The 18,120-nt window shown below is 41.9% G+C and overlaps 1 protein-coding gene and 1 long non-coding RNA gene across 2 annotated transcripts; one reads left to right on the top strand and one right to left on the bottom strand.

Annotated features, from left to right (window-relative positions):
* Positions 1–1,858: 1,858 nt before the first annotated feature.
* LOC146669438 (uncharacterized) lies at positions 1,859–3,097 on the bottom strand. The gene is made up of 2 exons (XR_014911856.1): positions 2,268–3,097; positions 1,859–2,091 (listed from the first exon to the last, which is right to left on the bottom strand). It is a non-coding gene; the product is annotated as an uncharacterized LOC146669438 (long non-coding RNA).
* A 1,198-nt stretch (positions 3,098–4,295) lies between these two features.
* Positions 4,296–17,912, top strand: pcsk1 (proprotein convertase subtilisin/kexin type 1). The gene is made up of 14 exons (XM_085407881.1): positions 4,296–4,687; positions 5,668–5,772; positions 5,859–5,981; positions 8,821–8,967; positions 10,051–10,127; positions 10,909–10,997; positions 11,889–12,061; positions 12,488–12,700; positions 12,792–12,892; positions 12,982–13,215; positions 14,379–14,536; positions 14,622–14,755; positions 14,908–15,069; positions 15,851–17,912. The coding sequence occupies exons 1-14, from the start codon at positions 4,505–4,507 to the stop codon at positions 16,259–16,261; spliced, it is 2,310 nt and encodes a 769-aa protein (XP_085264007.1). The 5' UTR covers positions 4,296–4,504; the 3' UTR covers positions 16,262–17,912.
* The last annotated feature ends 208 nt before the right edge of the window (positions 17,913–18,120 follow it).

The following is an 18,120-nucleotide window of genomic DNA, read 5'->3' on the forward strand; positions in this document are numbered from 1 at the left end:
ACGACAGAATCTGAGGTTCACAGGATTTATATTAATTATAAATCTAGCAACTCTGATGATGCTTCACGCAATTATTAACGCCGTTCCACATAACAACAATTCTTTCTATAATACCAAATGTTGCATGGTTTGCCTCTTTTAAAAAAAAAAGTATTGTTGCATTATCTTTGACAAAATCTGTAGATAATTTTAGGGACTCAACACTGTCCAGTGTATATGGATGTATTTTTGCCATATTTGCGTTTGATTTTATATTTACCAGACTAACAAATACAATGAACTCTGTAGCTCACAACTAGGGCTGCCACAAACGATTATTTTGATAGTCGACTAGTCACCGATTATTTAGTCGACTAATCAGATCATCATCCACTGGACGTAAAACGTACAGCTTATTGCACCAGCAGCATCTGCTCTATCATTAGCTTACAGCTTTAAGTGTTTAAGGTATGTGCTAACTAAAAATAAAGACATGCTAGTTTATTAAATTTTAATGAAGTTTGCAGATTGTTTAGGTGAAGTTTAATAAATTCAGCCGTCTGCTCCTTGCTATCTAAAATATAACAGGACACCAGAGTATGTTCTCCAGCATCTCACACTTCTGATAATCAGCTGTCTGCTTGATGTTTACTCAGCTGTGTAAGAACTATAACTTTAATCTCAGCCAAACCGATTTACTCAGGAACAAATAAAATACTGAAAAAAGCCAAACAATAACATTTTAAGTTATCTAAGTGACTCATACATCATGTTTGACCTGAGAAGCGAAAAACGATTTGCCGGGAGTCCGGTGTTCTCACGGGCTCTAGTGAGCCTTGCCCCCGGCTAGCTATCGAGCTAGTGGGTAACAGACGTCTCCGAAAACGTCGGAGCGCTTTTGAAAATATGTGGTGTCTTGATAAACTGAGCAGATATTTGAGGTTTACACAGCTACATTCTCGCCTGAAAATATGTTAAACGTTTATTTTGTGACCCAGAAAGAATAATAAGAGTAATATTAAAACTAACTAGCTGCCGCCATTGTTGACAACTGAGCTGGGCTGCGCTATGAATTCTGGGACAGAGCTACTTCTTCTTCGGGGTTTAACGGCAGCTGGCATCCTTGTACATGCAGTGCTGCCATCTTCTGTTTCAGTCCGTTATTACACTCTTAAATCCTGCTATTATTCCTGCGTCTTTTGGGATCTTACAAGGCTTCAAACTACGCCTCGACTATTAAATCAGTCGTTGACGATTTGACTAGTCGACTAATCGTGGCAGCCCCTCATGTGGCCAAATATACACATATAAAACAAATATTCAGAAAAAGACTATTTAAATCACAACTAATCAAAACTGCAAATAGACACTAAAAACATAACCAGACTAGAATCAACGCACAATAACCTTTAAATATTCTCACTTAATGGCAGCACTGTCAAAACCTTTGTATCATCTGGTTTAGATACAGGGTGAAAAAAACACAAATATGAGAATAATAAACATTTACATCCTGTGTGTGCTTATACCAGAAAGATGCTACTAATGTCACCTGTCTCTGAGCAGCACTGCTGTTTCTGTGACTCTCAGATCTTCAGTAACTATCAGATTTCCTTAGAAGCAGTTTTATATAATATTTATGTAAAAATAATTATAATTATATACAAGAAGAAAGAATTAAACCACGTTATTGTCTCAGCAGCTTTAAATCAGAATATTGTACTATTGTGAGAGCAGTCTCTTATATTTAACCCTAGAACACTATCGCTAAAAATAGTAACACCATCACTAACGCCGGGTGATTTTTACCCAATATAATATACCCAACAAAAAGTACTTGTCATCAAAATATATAAAATATATGACAACACATGACAAATTAGAGGGGTTTTCTTTTATTTTCAGCTGTGCCATATCTAACAAAATGGAAAAAAAGTTTCATGGGGGGACCCTAAAAAATGCTCCAAAATTTCTGGAAAATTAGCAGTTGGAGAACAAAACAAATCCTAAACAAAAATATAATGATGCTGGAAACTTGGTCTTTGGTCCACCCATTCCTGGGATATTTGAGTCTTCCCTGGTGAAGGCACAGTCTCCTTGACACGCGAACAGCTGCAGGAGAGAGAAACAAAAAATGGCATTTTTTGAGTGGGTAAAAATGACCAGTTGACTAAAATATTTCTTTTTACCATATGAATTCCCTTGGAAATCACCACTTGTTGATATTTATTCATAACCACTGCACTAAATAAGGATAACATGCAAATTCCAGGACCACTTTTACTTACCTATTCCTTACATGCAGTCAGTACACACAGGGTAGTAATGGCGTGGACACACCGGTCGACGGCAGACATGGCACCTGTATCGCGTCTTCCTGTCCAAGCCTGTGGGGCACACCTCACTAAGGGACCACTGCTTTCTGCTGCCACTGGTCGTGCCTCACCTTCAAGAGTGCCAGGGGTAGGGATGTCGAGCACGCTACAGATCAGGACTCTGAGTTGATGTGACAGATTTGAAGAGGGGAGCCTCTGCTCTGCCCATGGTTTGCTGAGTGCCAATGCCAAAGCCTGCATATAAGGCCTCCTCTGCATTTGGTTTTCACCTCTCTTCATTGCATTCTCATTGTGAATGATCCATGAGTTTATCACATCAGCATTGATCATGCCATAGAACACGCAAAGGGGCCATCTCTTGGTTTTTCTTCCACAACCATAGTGAGCGCACATCTGGTCAAAAGTATCGACACCTCCCTTTGTTTTGTTGTAAAATTCAATCACTTCGGCCCTACGAGTGGGTCCTATGCTTGGTTGTGTATGCATGGATGACAGGAGCAGTACAACCTTCTTTTTTGAAGCTTTGTCAGGGAGGAAGGACACCAAGGTTAGTTCTTTGGTAAAAAGAAATGCACTGGAGCCTGGCGCGTGATTTTCTTTAACTTTCATCACTTGTGGGATCTCCCTTTTGTTTGCTTTTATTGTTCCCACTAAGGTCATGCCACAGCTAGCTACATAACATAGCTTTTAGATTAAAAAAAAGAAAAGAAAAAGAAATCTAATCAGCTAACAATTGCCAAGTTAAACAAACCTTACCTCTGTGTTACTCACTAGCTGAGATGCCAAAGACACTAAACCTGCAACAGGGTGACAGCTGTAGTTGAAGAGGGACAGTAAATATGGTGAGCCTGAATGTTGTCACCCTTGAAATGCGGCAAGATCACCTGATTTTATACACTAACACTATCACCGGGTGAAATCCACCCAAAACCTACTTTACCCTCTATCACTATTGCTGGGTGAAATTCACCCGAACACATGCCTGTAGGAAAAAGCGGGATTTGGGGTAGGGAAACACCCACGCCTTCAAAGACGTCAAAGACAATGCTGAAGCTACCCAGAGACCCACCACACTCAGACAAACGCAACATATTGAAAATTATGTAAATACATTTGCTCGGGTGAAAATCACCCGGCGATAGTGTTCTAGGGTTAAAGTATAGCTTCCTTTTAGATTATGATTTCACTCTGCTGTCAATGGACTTACGAAATATGAAACATTATTACTGTTGTTTGACAGCCATGTCCACCTCCACCTGCTGCACTAAAGCTGTATCAGTCATTACGCTCTTATCGTGTAAGCTGAAATAACATAATGCTGAGCTAATAAATAATAAATTGTCTGGTTCCATAAATATAATGTTGGGATTTTGTCCTCAGTTAGTGGAAGAACCATTTCCCCCTTACGGGCAGCTCCGTGTTTGCTTTAGTTTTATCTCCTCGTTCTCTGACGTGAATCAGTGGTGTGGACGAGGAGCTGTCCGCGGTGCTGAAACCGCTTGCGTGTATGTGTGTGTTGGCAGAGTGGGATGTTTCGTGAACTGGGACAGATTTCCCTCATCCACGCTACGAGGTGCATCCAAAAGCACACGAATAATAGCACAAACAAATGCGTGTACGAGAGACTGCGAGGACATTTGGCTCATAAGGATAAGCCACCTTAAAGGGGATCACATAAGACTTCTGTTATTGTTGTTTTCTTCCCGGTGTCTCCTCTTTCTCCTCCTCCTTCTCTTCCTCTGGTTGGGGTGGGGGGGCACTGAGAGATATTTTTAGTCCGAGCCCCCCACCCCCACCACAGTTTGAGTTACATCCTCGGAGACTTGCGCTCACATCCCACCAAAGGTAGACGCCAAATTGACGTCAGAGCACCAGTAATTTGACGTGTGATCACCTCCCTCCTCCCCCTCCCCATCCCGACCACACCACACGCACACCCATGCAGCGCACAAGCCATCCCTCCCCATCACCAGTATTTCCTCTCCTTGGCGGACCAATAACGCGCAGTTTCACTCTCCCTCCATCTCAGCCAGCGGTTTCTTCAAGAATAAACTAAAAAAGAAGAAGAAGATTTATTTATTATCACTGCACGGCGTTCATATCTGAGAATTCTGGCTGCTTATCCTGTCTTGGAGGGAATCAAAGCATCTTTGTAAATATTTTTCCTCTCTGGTTGAATTACCTCTGACATGGAAGTGAGATGTCGTCCGGTGGTGATGTGCTGTGTTTTTGCCGTTCTCTGCTCCGCGCTTCCCCGACAGTCTTCTTACGGGGACAGACAGTACCTGAACGAGTGGGCAGTGGAGATCCCGGGCGGGCTGTCCGCTGCGGAGGCGATCGCCAGAGAGCTGGACTACGAACTGGTCCGACAGGTAGGCACCAACGCCCAGCGGCAATATGCGTGAACGAGTCTAAAATTAACTGTGTATTGGCAGTTTCCGTATTTGGCAAGAAATGAAGGCAAACTGGAACCAGTACAGAATTGTTGCAGGCTCGTTTTCATGTAACAAACAGCTCATTTAACAGTTAGAAATCTGAAAGCAGTGAGTGAAAAGGTAATTAAACGTGGTGCCGACAGTACAGGCTGTGGGCTGTGCTCAAACAACAGACCAGCAGGATATAGCTCTGCCAGTTACTCTGGTTTTTCTTGGTAAAGCCATTAAAGTTGAAGCTTATTGGTTTAACGATAGCCCTAAAGCACACACTGCATTTTTCATTAGAGGAAAATTATTTAATCAAGCTATGACTCACTGTTTACATCCTTCTGGTAACCCATACCTGGGAGTCAGGGTTTTAATATCCCTGCTGTGTGCATCACTGCTTTTCCTGTTACTGGAGACTGACTAATGCAGACCTATGCAAACATATTACACTGAGTCTCAATTAGAAACTCAATTCATTAATTCTTAGTGATCCCCTGACTTTGAAAAGCAGCGGTCAATGATTAACTGATCTTCCGTGTGTAAATGTTATAAGCAGTGTTCATTTGTGCAGTTTCTCCTACGTGAATTCAGTATGTTAGTCTACACGTTTCCAAAGAAGTTTGAAATAATTGCATTCATCCTCATTGGAAATGACATGTGATTGGTTCAGCTGTGGAACAGACTACGAACAGTAATCAATAAAAGCTTTAACAACCTTAAAGATCAATGTAATGTATCCAAATGTGAGCTTTCATAGCTGTAGGCCCCTTTTCTGTAGGCACTGCATTTTATTTGCTTCCAGCTGTAAATATTAGAAACAAAAAGTGTAAATAGGCTGATTTCTAATGATGCAGTTGGTCACATGCTGTAAAATGAAATAAATGAATAAAATATCACTCCTATCGCACATCTTGTCTTCTCCTCGGCAGATCGGGGCCCTGGAAGACCATTTTTTGTTCAAGCACCGCAGCCATCCTCGCAGAATGAAACGCAGCGCCAGCCACATCACCAGGCAGCTGTCCGAGGATGATAGGGTGAGTGGATTGTCTCTCTCCTAGTCTAACCTTTAAAGACTGAAAAAAACAAAATCCAATGCCTTCATCTATCTGTGTATGTGTAGGTGTTGTGGGCTGAACAGCAGTATGAGAAACGGCGCAGCAAACGAGCATCCCTCAGGGAGTGCAGGGACTGCCCGGTGGACAAGCTTTTTGATGATCCCATGTGGAACCAGCAGTGGTACCTGGTGAGTTACACTGAATTAAGTCTCAAAGTATAAAACATTAAAACATTTTGTACTCACTAGAACTCTTTAAACGCCAGATCTAAGTCGGCAACCACACTTCAACTCACATTGTGTTGTGTACTTTGGGCTTGGTTTGGCCTTCTGTTTGCATGCACCCAGTCTGTCTACCCATGAGACATATATCCCAAAGCCCTGTGAGTGCTGGACAGCTCCCTACAGTTTCTGCTCTGTCCCCACAGAGCCCTTGTGCTTCGAGAGGGGGATTAATGCATAAATATATATGCAAAATTTGCACTCTCCGGTCTACAAAATGAACAGCAAACGCTTCCATTTGTTCCCATAACCTCTGCCCAAAGAGTAGAGGAAAAACATGACAACAGTGAAACAATAGCATGGTATCAAGCAGTTCTTGCCAAAAGAGCCATTTGCTTAATTGGTTACCCAGTCCCTCGTGGAGATGAGAGGGATGGAGAGACTATAATCCAGCGGGATGGTGTAGAGTAGAACATTAGGTCTCAATTTACCCTCAATTGGATGTTTTAGCCCTGTGAGGCCAAGTAGTAGCATACAACAGTAGCATGTCACAGCATCATATCCCTTTCCAGATCCATTACTACCATATTCATTTAAACCCTGAGCACAAACTGACCCCAACGTCTTCATAGAGTTTGATCCATAAGTTCAGGACTTTTAGCATGGTTGAATGCAAAGTGCCTACTATTGCAGCTGCTTGGGTTTTTGTAAGCTTTTCAGGGCAAAACACAGCTTTTTTCTTGCCTCTTTTTTAAAAAGAGATGTCTGGCTTTTTTTACAAAAATCATTCAAATTCTGATTAATTGAATTAATTTTAGCTGATCAATTGAGTCACTGCTTTTTCTCTTACCCAAAAGGAAAAATAATAACCCTTTTTTTTTTCAGAGCGGTCCTTTTATCAGCAAAGTAGGTGAACACAAATGTCGCTGATCATAATAATTAACTGACCCTAACGCTTCTTTAAAGCGATCTGCAACACCTGCCTTACCTACGTCAAAATGGCTACATAACTGTGTGCGGCATATGTGCTGGTGTGTGAGTTTAAGGTGAAAGAAATAGAGAGCAAGGGATGTGCATTACGCTTAGCCCCGACTTTTTTGCACCTGCACTAACTGAACATGAGTCACACGCTTGTGCAGAATAAGAAAACAAATTGAGATGAATCATTTTTGCCGATGAGGGATGATGACACTAATGGAATTGGCCTTAAAGTGCCGCTTAGTGTATTTCCACATCAGCCTGTGTCTGTGCTGCTGCACGGCCCACAAGATATTCCTCCTCAAGCATCATGATTTATTCACTTCCTCCACTCAGCACGGACAAAAGCAGAGGTAGACAAAGCGATGGTCTCAGCCACTATAGTATAATATGTTTGGGTTTTTTTAGCTCTAGTGTATGCACACACAGACACACACACACACACACATAATAAGTAGATAATAAGCAAAGAAAAAAAGAGTGCTGAATGGTAATAGAAGGTTGCAGTGTGTGAGTAAAGCAAAGAGGTGCGACAGGTTACAAGACTCGATGATCACTGATGCTGGATTTGAGGTGGAGCTGTGTGACGGGGGCAGAGGCCAGCATAATGGCAGGGGAGGAGAGCTGGGATGAGTGTCGTTATCTATCGTGAGTGGGTGACTGCCTGAATTTAATCAGAGAGTGACTCATACTTGTAGCCTGAAATCCCCCCTGTTTGCGCGGGTGTGTGTGTGTGTGTGAGTGTGTATCCATGGCTGTACATGTGTCAGTCCACTTTAATTGTGCATCGAGGGATCTTTGTTCTGTGGTTTTAAGTCGCCACTCATTTGTTATATGTGCAGTGAGCGTGGAGAGACTTGAGAAAGCTGCTGCTGTGTTTACCATTAAAATCAATGCATTGCAGGTTACTGAAAGACCCCCTCAGCTGCTGTCAGCATCAACAAGTGAGTCATTTGGTCACACTGAGACAGGCGATGTGTAACTATGTGCTGTCTTGGGCGTACAAGCCGTTCTGACAAACTGCTGGTGAACAAATGTTATGTAAAAGTGTGACAGTTGTTGTGTATTTTCTCTGAGATTTGAGTTCTATTCATTGTCAGCTGCAACTGAGAGGATGGGGTGAAAACAGGGAACTGAGGTGGAAGTCGGGGAGGGAGGGGGGGGAAAAGGGAATATATCACAGGGATGAGTCACATCTTGGGGAAGCGTTCTGCAGTGTCTGTGCATAATGCACAAAGAGCAAAAGAGCAGAGTTCTTTTTTTAGGTTTAACTGTCTCCAGCTCTGAATCATGCTCTTCCCAAAGCAAACAGGCTTCAGCCCTGCTCCCTCTCCATCCACCCCCTGCTGATTTTCCATTTAAAACAGGCTTGATGCACTCCACACTGTGTAATGTTATACAGCCGCAGAGATGGATTTCTAAATATGCCGACAGGGGGATTGAATGTGTGTCGAGGCAGGAAAACCAGAAAAACTGTGGGCTGACACACACTTCATCTCCAGATATTGTTAGGCACTTTGAGGGTTAGGCTAATCAGCCGATTTGATGTTTTTGAAAACACAAAAGCCTGAATTATATGACCTTCCCATAGCAATCTGTTTTCAAGTGGCCCAGCAGTGAAAGTGAAGTGACAAAGGAAATGCCTCCAATTCGGTAATGAATTTCGGTAAAGGTCAGTGGAAGAACCAGGAGACTGGAGAACTTTGACTGACCGTTGCATGATAATGCTTTAACAGCCTGACTAAATGAAGTGGTCGTAGATATTTCCCACGTAATCTAACTTGAAATTACTCGTGTGTCATTTTGTGATGTCGTGCCTCTCTTCCAGCAAGACACGCGGACGTCCTCCTCGCTGCCGAAACTCGACCTGCACGTGATCCCCGTGTGGCAGAAAGGCATCACGGGGAAAGGAGTGGTCATCACCGTTCTCGATGACGGGCTGGAGTGGAACCACACAGACATCTACTCCAACTACGTAAGACACCGTTTCCATGGAGACAGCCTCCGTAGTCTGGGTCTGTCGTTTCCATAGCAATGCTGCTGGTGACACCTTGCAAGACGACTCATAAAGGCAGTATTAAATCATCTATATGATAATGCCTACCTCAGAGGAGCTTTATGAGCTTTCATTTCTAGACCCGAAATGGGCGTTTAACTGTAATGATGATTTCACTGCGAATGACTGCACTCCTAGCGAACAAGGATGCAAAATTTGAAAACATTTGTTGTTCCTCCGTGAATGTTTTGACTGTCTCGTAATTATGAGCCGATGAGACTGAGGGCGACTGAAAAGAAGCTCAAAGAGACGTTTCAGTTTGGCATAGTTTCTCTTGTTGAGAAAAACTCTAAAGGCTCCATCTGTGGTTTGGTTTCAAACAGTGCCGTTGCTGTCAGAAGCGAGCAGAAAGCAAGAGAATGAAGGCGGAAGAGACAGGGATTGAGCAAGAGAAGAAGAGAAATGATGTGTGACAGGGGTCATCCACAGGCCTGATGGAAAAGACTCCCACTGTAATCAAGTTAACACTGGTTAATCAACTAGGGCCAATCAAGTGAGACACTCATCCTCAGCGATCAGGGCATATGAGTGGCATGCATTTGCATTTACTTAATGGCAGTCCATTTAAAGATGACAGTCACGGCCATTAAGTTGATGTTAAAGCTGCTGCTGAGAACCAGAAACTGAAAAGAAGCTAAAACAGCTCTGTTTGACTTCCCTTTCAGCTAGAGGATAATTTCTATGATTGACTGCGCTTGTAATGCAGGAGAATGACAGGAATGAGAAAAATGGAGAGCAGATATATCTTGCTATAAATAAAAAGGGCAGTTTGTAAATTCATGCCGCAACCTCCTGCCAAGAGCAATAATTCAGTATGTGTGGTTTCACTGTTTGACCACAACACCTCTTTTCTCTGAACGCAATCATATGTGTTACCATGACAGGAGGTAGGCCATGGCGAATCTGTGTTTGAAGCGTGTGTCGTCACTGGCGTGAACCGACCTCATCCCATCTTTTCAGAAACGCCCCCTGACTGTTGTGTTCCCTTGTCACTTTTTCCAGGATCCAGCAGCCAGCTATGATTTCAATGACAATGATCCCGACCCTTTCCCCAGATATGACTCCACTAATGAAAACAAGTAAGTTAATGGCACTGGTATTCTCACTGCTTCATCTGTCTTTCCTTTGTTTTTTTAACAAAATAGGACTAACTCTTCCTCCTGTCACAACCTGGCTTGTAGAGCCGGGACAAAAAGATGGACACACCGTTTGCCAATTTAAACATTATCAGTTACAACAACTGAAATACAAGCTAATGAGGTGTGTAAATCAACAGGATCAGTGGGGTAGGGTGTGCATGTATGAAAAGATATTGCAAGTGTTGTAAATTTAGTAAATAACCAAAAATGAAAGAAAAACAAGTGCAGCGCACAAGCGGGAGTTGAGAGAGTGCCAGATTTATAGTCTGGAAACACAAGGTCCAGGTGTAGCAAAGACTTGAAACACATGAGAAAAGACTGAAAACAAGGGGCAGGGGTCGTCATACGTAGTTTAGCAGTGTAAATCCTTTCCATAAACAGAGTGTTTCTGCAGTAGCTTCAGATAACGGCAAGAAAATTGAAAAACAGCGCTCACGTTGGACTCACTTTACTCCTGTTTAGGTTAACAATCCTCCCTCTGCCAGCTGCCGCACACGCATGCACATCCACACACTTTATCCTCTGCCAGCAACCCCGAGCTCCTTTGTTATCAGAATACTCCACTCCAGTTCAAAGCCTCCTGGATGAATTGGAGCCAGTCAAACAAAAACACCTCTGTTTTAGCCTCTGCTCTAAATATGAAATTCAATGAGATAAGTTATGTAACTAAACAAGGTAGTGGGTAATGAGTGTTGTTAATTAATTGTGTTTTTCTTCTCAGGCATGGCACTAGGTGTGCTGGGGAGATTGCAATGCAGGCAGACAACAATAAATGTGGGGTTGGAGTGGCCTACGACTCTAAAGTTGGAGGTAAGAGGTTTAGTTTCCCTTTTTTTAGATCCACAGTAGACAGATATTTAGGGGAAGGAGGGAGGGGAAATTTATAGATTTATAGATTTATAGCTAGACTGTTGTAGATCTCTCCTCTAAGAGAGGGGACAAGGCTCATGAGTGCCAAGAGTAAATGATGATATTTGTTCTCTATTCAGGATTAAAACATCACTCTTCCCTTTTAAAATCCCATTTGGGCTTTTTTTTTCTTTAGATTTCCTGATGTTGACACTCTGCTGAGAGATGATTGAGGATTTTTGTCCAATGACAAAAACATTTTGACCCAAGTTTAATTATTCATATATTTATTATAAGCCACCTCTTACAGCATCTTTGTCTTTGTGTGTAAAACAGATATTAACCCAAATGTTAAAAATATACCACGTTAAGAATCTCAACAAAGTTGGAACACATGTACCACTGTGAAGCAATCCCGTCCTCTTTTAATGTTCTTCTTAATGTTCTTAGTCAGGATGCAAAAGAGCAGAAATGGCCGGGGGTTTTTTCAGTACTCTGGCTGCTATCCTGGGATTTTTGTTGTTTTGGTTTTATTTTAAGCATGTGTGGAGGAAAGACTTCCTGATGGAGGCCTGATTTTGATACCAGATGGTTACATAATGTCAATCTACAAAATTACTCAGCTCCAATCCACTGAAACAATGATCTGCATATTATGGCTCAAAAAATATGAATGGGCAGCAGCAACATCATCTTTAAAATCTAAAGAGAAGAGTTTTATTCATAGCAAATTAATTAAAGTCTTTGACTTTTCTTTCTTTGTTTTAATTAAACCATAATGAATAGTCAGTAACTGACAGTAAGCCCAAGAGTCTGGACACCGCTCTGACCTTCCCGTCTCACTCTGCTCAGGGATTCGTATGCTGGACGGGATTGTGACCGATGCCATCGAGGCGAGCTCTATTGGGTTCAATCCGGAACACGTGGACATTTACAGTGCCAGCTGGGGACCAAATGATGACGGCAAGACAGTGGAGGGCCCTGGTCGTCTGGCGCAGAAAGCTTTTGAATATGGCATTCAGAAGGTATATGATCCAACTGGGAGCTTTGAAACACATTTGGCATTCCTAATAGGAGCTGCTATGTGCAGCAGAAAGGAAGTGTGATTGGAAAAAATCAATATGGACAACATAATTCGTTCCTGAGAATAAAACTGCTAATGACAAAGTGCCATGACTTCCAGTTTATTAGCAAAGATTGGCAGCGGACAGCACTGATTTACTCTCAGACTGCTTTTGTCAAAATAAGACAAAAACTTTTCACATGAAATTTATTACACCCTACACCTCTAAATAATTCATTAAATGCCAACATTTATATATTAGTGTGTAATCCTATATGACAGCATTACAGTGTTTGTACAGTGTCTTATTAGGAGTATAAGCTACAGGGCAATATCTGATAGCACAAACCCAAGCTGTGCTTGCTTTTGTCTTTCATGTCTTCTGTAGGGCCGTGGTGGAAAAGGCTCTATCTTTGTTTGGGCATCGGGGAACGGCGGCCGCCAGGGTGATAACTGTGACTGTGACGGCTACACAGACAGCATCTACACTATCTCAATCAGCAGTGCCTCCCAGCAGGGCCTGTCCCCGTGGTACGCTGAGAAGTGCTCCTCCACTCTGGCTACGGCGTACAGCAGTGGAGACTACACTGACCAGAGGATCGTATGTAACCATGTCTGTTTGTGTCACATGTAAGGTTAGATTGTGGCATGATTTTCGTTTTAACGTCATTTGTTGCCTGCTTGGTTTTCAGACCAGTGCCGATCTCCATAATGAGTGCACTCAGACTCACACTGGAACTTCAGCTTCTGCCCCGCTGGCTGCTGGAATATTTGCCCTGGCACTGGAACAAAAGTATGATCTAAAATTTGAACTCATTTAAAATATATTCATGCCATTGACAGTTTAAGTATTATTAAATGCTGACTGATCTCACTACTCAGTCCTGACCTTACCTGGAGAGACCTGCAGCACATCGTGGTCTGGACATCAGAGTTTGATCCTTTGGCCAATAACCCCGGCTGGAAGAGGAACGGAGCAGGGCTGATGGTCAACAGCCGCTTTGGGTTTGGCCTTCTCAACGCCAAAGCCTTGGTGGACCTAGCTGACCCGGCCACTTGGAAGCATGTGCCAGAGAAGAAGCAATGTATAGTCAGAGATGATTCTTTTCAGCCAAGGTGTGTAAAATTTTACAGCTGCTGCTCCATTTGTCTGCATGGTGTTAGTTTTATTTCATGTTGTAATTTATTTTTTTTAATTATTAATGGCAACAAAAGGACAAGATTTTTTGATCAAATGATGCATGATGATACTAGCTGTATGACACGTGCACATTGTAACTAATATATCCCGGACATGATCGTGATTAAGTCCACCACACAATCCAACAATCATTTTCAGTATCTAATTTTAGATATACAGAGAGAAAGCTTGTTCCCTTTTGTCCTGACATGTTGATTCCAGCAGAGCAAACAGACAAACCCATCTGTGTTATTAAAGACACATCTGTTACTTGTTGATTCGAGTCATGAGAATATTAAGTCTTAAGCCTGAGCGCAGGAGATTTCTTTGCAATGAAAACGCACGAAAGCCACAGTCATTTAAATTTTATGCCAGCCTTTACCTTTACGTTTACCTGTTTGTTGAGCATTGGCATTAAGTATTCAAATACATAAGCTACCAGCCATGGAGAAAGTAAAAAAAAAAAAACACCTTCCTTTCCCTCTATCTCACTAGATGTCATCTTTATATTAACAAGAAATCAAAGAAAATTGATCCGTCATTGAAACTTTTAAGAGCATATTGGAAAGACCGACAGGCAGCCGAGGTCAGCTGAGCTGTGTCTTCCTGAAAGTGTCTGTTCTGCAATTTGCTTTGGATTATAGGACTCAATAGCACCCAGTTTCCCCATTACCGCCCAACATCCATGTTTAATCCCGGGGATTTGGCTTTACATTTCCGTCAATGCTTAGTGGGCTACAACCCCCCCTCCAGCTTTATGCCAGCTTGAACACGGAAATCCTTTCATTCATGTCTGGGAGAGATGGGGATTAGCTTTTTTATTTTTTTTATGCAAATAAACGAGCAGAGGTTTCAAATGCCTCATATGCATTTTATATGTGCATATATATATGTGTCTGAACTAACTATAAACTGATATGCAAGCTGTGCAACTAAAGTAGTGCAGGATTTTGTTGTTGTTGTTGTTGTTGTTGTCGTTTTGCTTGTTTTAGCTGAGTTACCTGCAAAAATGAGAAAATGTCACGTATGATCAATTTTTGTCGTCGTGAGGAGCTGTTTGCTGCCTGCTGTTTCACTGCTATTTTAATGCATCCCGCAGGGAGCTAAAAGCAACGGGGGAGATCACTATAGAGATTCCAACTAAAGCCTGTGCAGGCCAAGAGAACGCGGTCCGCTCACTGGAGCATGTGCAGGTGGAGGCGAGCATTGAATATACCAGGAGGGGGGACCTACACATCACACTCACCTCTCCAGCTGGTTAGAGACACGCACACAAACACAAATAACACACGCGAGCGAAATGACAAAGCTCTCAAATAATCCCTTTTGGCTTTTCCCTCAGGGACCAGTACAGTGCTGCTGGCAGAGAGAGAGAGGGACACATCCTCTAACGGCTTCAGAAACTGGGACTTCATGTCCGTCCACACATGGGGGGAGGACCCTGCTGGTACATGGACCCTAAAAATCACAGATACTGTGAGTTAAGAATGTATATATATATATATACTTATATATGTTGTGATGAAAATCTTCTTTCTACATGTATTCCCAATACAAATTCCACTCTCTACTATAAGTAAAATTAAGTCTTTTTTATATATTATATATATTTTTCAAACCTTACCCAGTCCGGCCGCATGGAGAACAAGGGTCGGATTTTGAACTGGAAGCTGATCCTTCATGGAACATCAGAAAAACCGGAGCACATGAAGAAACCTCGAGTGTACATTCCTTACAATGCCGTGCAGAACGACCGCCGTGGTGTAGAACATATGGATGACATGATGGAGGTGAGTGCAAGTCCAACATAAATTAAAACTGCAGGTGAATCCCTACGAAGGTTTGGATGCTAGACGATTGACAGACAGTAATAAGTGCACAAAGGAACAGATCAAAGCATCCATTTAAGATCAACTTGAGTCGAAAGCGCGAAGTTTAAACTATGTACCAGTTTTTAATTCTAATAGTGATTGGCAGCTTGATGCATATAAATCCTACACCACAGAATCGGTTCAAAGCCAACACGATAACCGTGCTTATGTTGTCTATTTGGTCGACAAATCTTAGTGTAACAAACACAGAAGCTTTTCAGATGTTTGATGATGTAGTAATGATCCTGTTAACTATGTAAAAGAATCCATGCAAAAACAAGAAATGTTCTGAATCCCAGTCAGTGTTATATTTCAGATAATCTCAAAAGATGTGTGGGAATTGAGCATTAGACTAAGTTTGAGAGCAATTGTTGGTGCTGCTCTCCCAGCAGCGCGGGGCAGCATTAGATTAGGGTTAGCACATTTGATAACTTAGACCTCAGAGGGTTAAACGATAAGGAGATGACAGGAACCTTGTTTAGATCTGATAACAGATGTTGTTTTATTTCAGCTAGCCTGTCTACATCTGCAAAGCAGTGATACAGGGATCTTGTCCATAGAAACAATTTTTAAACATATTTTACGACCCACAAGAATCAAAACCAAACTTTAGACCTCCTCATTGGATTATTCTGGTATCACTGTGAGTGTGCCAAACTAATGGCTAGCCTCCTTTCTCTCTTTGTGTCTGCTGTTACAGGAACCAACACAGGCCCAACCTCAGAAGACTGAGAATGCCCAAGCCTCTCCTAATAACTCAGAGAAGGAGATCAAAAAACCCTCAAATTCACCCTTCTCCCCCTCCCTTGCTCTGCTGCGTCTCCTGCAGACGGCCTTCAACCAGCAGACCCCAGCGCTGCAGCAGTCTGAGCCCATTGCCAAGGCCTGGAGGAAGCAGCAGCAGCTGGGCCAGAGCTTCTCTCCCCCTGCTACGAGACTCCCGCCTCAGAAGCTGTACCAGGCTCTGGACATGATCAACAAGTACCGGAGCCCTGAGGACAGTGTCTACAGTGACTACAGTGACGGCTTCTACAGCACCAAGCCGTACAGGCACAGAGATGACCGTCTGCTCCAGGCCCTGTTTGAGATGCTCGACGATGCCCGCAAGTGAAAGTCTAACAGAGCAGTGAGGAGATCTAAGTGGAAGAGACTGTTGGTTTGGGAGCTGTGGAACAAGGTGAAACGAAGAAGGCTGAGACCAGGCACTGGGAGAGGAGGAGGAAAAAAGATACAGAAAAAGAGAGAACTCTTCCTGTTCTGTTGTTCCCCCCAAAATGCTGCATATCTGACCTATTAACCTTCACTTGCCAATCACCTTTTGTAAACAGATATTTAAATTCCTTCATTCAGTGCATAATGTCCAAATGTGATTCAAAGCATCTGCTTTATCTCCATGTAGTGAAAGTAAAAAAAATCATTTACACCAGACGAAAAGTGGAGTTGGTGGTGGTGATGGGGTTGACGGTGGCCTTTTCTCTCATCTCTTTACTGCCTGCTGAAGCATGCCACCTTTAGAATCTAAGTTTTGTAATAGTAGCTATATATTATCTATATATTATTCAGAGACATGGATTGTAATATGGATTTGTAATTACATCAAAAATCTTGACATTCTGATTCAAAAATCCCATTTCTACAGACTTTTTTTGGCATTGTCCAAAGTTTATGTCAATATGTTTCTCACTACAAATTTATTTGCTGTAGGGGACAAATTGATCCTAATTCAAATCAACATGAATTTAAGAGTGAAATTAAATTTGAATTCGATTAGTCATTTGAAAAGGTTTAAAAGTGTTGACTAAAGATTTATTCTCAGGGTGTCAGCGAACCTCAACAGAGGACTTTTCAAAGTATTTAGAGAAATATATTTAGTGTGACAGATTATTTAGTGTAAAATGATACAGATGACACGATAATACAGACGAAACATTAAAACTAGAAAAGATTATGATAGCAACAAATGACTGAAAGAGCACTGGAAATCTTTTCAGTTGGAGCGAATTACAGATTAATCTTCTTGTGCAATTTGTTTAATTTTGTATGAGTATAATGCTGCATTAAATTAAATATTTTTCTATGGATACCTTATAGGTTATGAAACAATATATAGAGTCTCAAACTATTTATTTTCTCGTGACACAGTTCAGTAAAGTCAGTGTAGTTATAATCACTGCAAATGAGCACTGCCAAAAATCCTGCTCTTACAAAGAAGCTCCTGTGCAAAAAGCTCTTTAATCAGAATTTGTAATATGCCATCTATAAACAGTTCTGTGAATCCTGGACACAATTTTTTTTTTTTTTTTTTTGCATTATTATTTGCAAATAAACCACTTCTCTGGTGTTGTTTGATTTTAATCAATCTATTGACTGACCAAAAGCTGTGTAGAGTAGGGGCTCTGCAGTACAACTCTTAAGCACATTCATGTTGAACGCCTTAAAATATGCTGTAACACATGTGCATACTCATCTCTATGTGATGTAGGTTGGTTTAGAGATGCTAGTGTAAGTGTTTATGACATAAATAGCTATGAAGTTCTTATGCAGAGTCCCTACCCTCCAGCTTGGAGCTGCCCGCCCCCACTGCTCTGCCAGCACAGTGACAGGAAAACAACAATGTTTGGAAAAACGCTTTACATGCACCCTGTAATTTAGCCATTCTTTAGTGTAGTCCATGCTGTTTCCTTTATGTTTTAGTTTCTGGCTGAGACTTCAGGCCAGAGTTGTTTACACAAACCAATGTTATGTTGTGATATCTGTATGGGTGTACAAAAAATTATTATTATTTATCTTAATAAACTGCAAAGTGACTTCTTGTGTGTGTTTGAGTCTCTGGCAATAGGTTAGGGCCACCTTGCTAATACTGAGTTGGATCTCCCTTTTTCTTTCTGCACTGCTGTAATTCAACAAGGTGCTGCAAAGATTCCTCACAGATTTTTAGTCCATATTGACATGAGAGCATCACACAGTTGC

This window comes from Rhamphochromis longiceps, linkage group LG5 (genome assembly GCF_057381845.1).
Source record: "Rhamphochromis longiceps isolate RC_006_pf linkage group LG5, R_longiceps_female_GT1.1, whole genome shotgun sequence".
In the NCBI taxonomy this organism is placed as follows: domain Eukaryota; kingdom Metazoa; phylum Chordata; class Actinopteri; order Cichliformes; family Cichlidae; genus Rhamphochromis; species Rhamphochromis longiceps.